Genomic DNA, 4,362 nt, shown 5'->3' with positions numbered 1-4,362 from the left:
ATCAATAAGTAATAGAACTAAATATGATTCACATTAGAATGGGCTAGATAAAGACTGAAAAGAATGTAAACAAGAGATACTGTTATCATTTGAAGACACTAAAAAGTTACTTTTTTTTTTTTTTTTTTTTGCTATCAGATGAATTAAACTAAGCATCAAAAATCATCCTCACATTGAATTGATTGAAATTTGAATTTTACAATTTAAAATTAAATATAACAACACAAAAGAATCTTACAGTTATGCTTTATTGCTGGAACTTATTAAAACTTACTAAATCACAATGTATTAATGTACAATGAAATAGCTCGAGCTTTTCATTTTCGCAACTTTTTATGCATTCATATATAATAATTCTTAAATAATTAATTGAATAATCGAATAATTAATTATTAAACAATTAAATAATTAATTATTTTAACACTGATATCCTTTACATACCATTCTGATGCATATATTAAAATCCTGAAATCGAAACAAAAAGTGCTAATTTCAAAAAAAGCGCAATAAAATATTAATGGATTGTTTTTTCCATTCATTTGGCTTGAAGCATTAATTGAAATAAGCCTTAGAAATTTTAGCATCTCAAATTTTACAAGAATAGATTTGCATTTTCCTCGCATTAATTTGACGCAACTAAATCACATTAATTAGCGATGAAATTTTATTCGCATATACACGTAGGATAATGGTAATACATGTTAGTGAAGAAATTACAAGTTATTAATAGATCGCATTTTAATTAATAGTACAGCCAGGCTTTGCTTTTCGACATAAAACAACGCACGTGTGTACAGCGGGACCTACGTATACTTTTTCGGTCCCACCGTGACCGACCGTAGCACGTTCGTTACGAATATCAGCCTGAAAAGAGAATTAAGAAAGTAATACAGGTAAGAAAATTAGCTAATGTTTAAGTGAAAACAGAATGGATAAATTCAATATTCGATGTTAACACTTACCTTACCAAGAATCTCTTTACCATCGATGATTAATACGGCAGGAGAAATGTTGCCTTTATGATGATCTACGTGTACTGGAATCCATTCTTTGGCACCAAATTGAGCTGCTTCCTTAAATGGCTTCCAGGCGTAATCGAAACCACGTATCTGTTCCGGAAGTTCAAATAGAACTTGGATTGAACCGATATTTTTACGATATTCATGGCCACCCCAACCAAAACATGCTGCAATTTTACCACCGTCGTTCCAAATACGACCCATAACTGGTTCACCAGATTGATACCATAACGCCACGTATTGATTCGGATTCTCATCAGATAAGGTACTAAGAGCACTGAAATTTGCTCATTGCTAACTCATTGCTCATTGCAATTTGCAAAAACAGTGCAAATTTAGGACAATGAGTGGTACCGGTTGAGAGCCTGGACTGGTTTGCCAGTTGTTGGCCATGGATCACCATAACGGAAATCTGCCCATTCATCAAGCGTAACACGAACAACCGGTTTCGGTGGTCCAGCACTACATTCGTGACAAACACAGTTCGGTGGTCCACCCTTTAGTTCCCGCACGATAATAAGCATATCATTCAGCGCACCGCCCGAAACCTCTTCCACTTTTCCATCATGCGAAAATCGCGCTTCAATAATTGCAATAATTATTTCATAGGAAAATGAGAGTGGATTAGTCAGTCGATGGATTAAGTTGAGAGAAATGGTTGATTTCAAATCAATCTGTCGTGATTTCTCCACTGACCGATTTCAGTTTTATTATCAACGTAGCCAAGGAGTGGTCCTTCATTTCGATCGTTCCAGAAGATAGGGAACGAATCACCGCAGCGCAATAATTCAGCTCCTTTTTCAAATTTCTCGAAGCGATCTTTATATTTAATCCAATTATACCAAAAACCTAATGTTAAATGATCGCCTTTGTACTGCAACACCTGAAAATGGACAAGTGCCCAGCAATGGTACTTCAAACAAAAAAGGTTAGTTTCCAGTCTAATCGATAAAAGAAAAGACCTGGATCTGTCCACCAAGATCTTTGGCACCAGTTAGCTCAGCCTTGTTATACGGAAACGAGCATTCGATAACACCACCATTGTTCCATGCTCGTCCGTGTATCGGTTTACCATGCTTGTACCATAAGGCTACATACATATTTTGTTGTCCAGTGGCTCGGACCGGATTATCAGGAAAAGGTGAACCAATCGGTCCAAAAGCCCAAATATCCTCCTTAGCTGGCGGGTTCGGCATCTTTCTAATAGCACAATGAAATTTCGAATCCAAATGAATTATCTTTTATACACCGTTAATTAGTTAAGATTTCACATAAACTCAGAATTTTATGAATTTTGAGTTCATACCTGCTGCATATATGGAAATATTTCCCATTTCCTATGCAAATTTTTGATTATTTCTGATCTCAAAGTATTCAAATTTTTGATTATTTCTGATCTCAAAGTATTCAAATTTCTGATTATTTCTTCTCAGTAGAAAAGATATCCGTCGTTTTTGTTAATCACTTTTTTCTTGGTTCACTTCGGAGGATGGAAAGCCTGGACGGAAATCACAGCAGTGATCCGTAAATGTAAAAGGTTAACAAAAAAAGTCGAAATGTTATCGAAATGTATCGAAATGTTAACAAAAGAGTGTTTTTAGTTTTGAGATGAATATATTTCCGAATAAATTTGTTTTTAGCTACAGGTTTATGCATATACTTGCACATTTGCATTTTAAAGTGAAAGAAATGATTTTCTTTATGAGTTTCTTGTGCAAGTGGCAGAAAGTTGCAAATTCTTCATTTCCATTTCAAACTTGGGTAATTAATCATTGGATTTATCCAGAAACAATAACGTCGCATAATCATTAAGATTACAAAACAAAAATTAATATTAAGGCTAAGGTTCAAAAAACACGTCGCCAATAAAATGAGTCATTAAAAGACAAAAATCTGAAGTTCTAATGGATCAAAAATGGAAGCAATTTATTGTAATATTTTAATTGATGATGGAATTTTAAATTTTAATTTCGTTGTAATTGGTCGTTTTGTTGCTTCCTGGGTCAAGTCCGGTAGTATAATGTTATTTTATCTGTTGTAGTGTCTCAAAGGATTTCTTATTATTTATCCTCTTCATCTATCAGCAGTTGAAAGACATTCGTTGATTTCATTTGAATTGGATATGAATTAATTCATATACATGGCTGTTTTTTTAAAAATGTTGTTCACTTCCTCGTACGTGCTTATTGTTTTGGCTTCATTTTCTATACCGATTATAATATTATCTGCATACAAGTTTCATTAACTTTTCTTGCTAATACTGAAAATACTGTTCTCAAATGATATTTGATTACTGCTGCAAGTAGAAATGGTGAATATTGCATTTTGCTAAATTCCTCAGATGCGTCATTTGATTTGGCCATTTTTCCTCTGATAGTAAAAAGAAACTTAGCACACTGAATTTGACCGAGATGTGAATACTTCAACGCATCGAGCTCCGACGATGACATCGCAAATATTCCCCAAATCAAATGATATGCAAAGCTAGAAGATATCATACTAACAGTTGTGCTTATTTGCATATAGCATGTCATTTACTTGTCATGTATGGGCGAATAACGAAAAAGTAATTTAACAGGTCTGCAAGTAAACACAAAATTGATAATTTTATTCACTAAAATGAAAGAAACAGCAAAGAGATGGAAGAAGAAGGATACTATTATGGAATTGAGAAAAAAAATTAACAACTTATAAGCAAGTAATAAATAATAACAGTAATAAAATGTTATCATTAAAATAAGGACTAAGCATAGAAATATAACTTATCAGTTTAAAATGTGCCTTTCAGCTTCTTTCATGATTCATCTTATGTAATTTCAAATACCGATAATCCAGGAGACCTTTACCGCAGGTAGTACAGTAGAAGAGCGGTCTATTTTTGTTGTGAGTTGCCATGTGGTTTTTCAAATGTTGTTTTTGTCTGAAACTTTTATTGCACATCGGACAACTGTACGGCTTCACATTAGTGTGAGTTATCATATGAACTTCCTTGATATCTAATCGAGAGAAACTTTTCCCGCATATCGAACAATTGTACAACTTCTCACCGGTATGAGTCATCATATGCCTTTTCATATCTGTCATGATCTTTCCACATAATTCACACTGCAGTTTCTTCGTTTTTGATTTCTTCTCTGTGAGTCCTTTCGTACTCTTTTGTTTAACGCTCTCTTCTTTGACTGTTAAGTTCATCTTGACTGTCAAATTTTGACCGTTAAATTCATTTGTATTTTTAGCGACTATTTTGGCTTTCGGCATTTTATTGGCCACTTCGGCTAATAACAACAAATTTCCCATTTGTTCGTTATTCAATCCCTGTACTGATAAATCCAACAGCTTTGTT

General features: G+C 33.7%; 2 protein-coding genes across 2 annotated transcripts; both read right to left on the bottom strand.

Annotated features, from left to right (window-relative positions):
* Nucleotides 1-738: 738 nt before the first annotated feature.
* On the bottom strand, nt 739-2,215 carry LOAG_13033 (P40 protein; the record flags this gene model as incomplete). The annotated part of the gene is made up of 5 exons (XM_003148544.1): nt 739-864; nt 963-1,296; nt 1,374-1,599; nt 1,716-1,902; nt 1,982-2,215. 5 exons carry the CDS (start codon nt 2,213-2,215, stop codon nt 739-741), a joined length of 1,107 nt encoding a protein of 368 aa, XP_003148592.1.
* Nucleotides 2,216-3,680: 1,465 nt separating this feature from the next.
* On the bottom strand, nt 3,681-4,362 carry LOAG_18892 (zinc finger protein). The gene has a single exon (XM_020451552.1). The coding sequence runs from the start codon at nt 4,314-4,316 to the stop codon at nt 3,804-3,806; it is 513 nt and encodes a 170-aa protein (XP_020304651.1). The 5' UTR covers nt 4,317-4,362; the 3' UTR covers nt 3,681-3,803.

This window comes from Loa loa, assembly GCF_000183805.2.
Source record: "Loa loa unplaced genomic scaffold supercont3.646, whole genome shotgun sequence".
Classification (NCBI taxonomy): domain Eukaryota; kingdom Metazoa; phylum Nematoda; class Chromadorea; order Rhabditida; family Onchocercidae; genus Loa; species Loa loa.
Note: the sequence above shows the minus strand (reverse complement) of the source record. Positions and strands in the feature narration are given on the sequence as shown.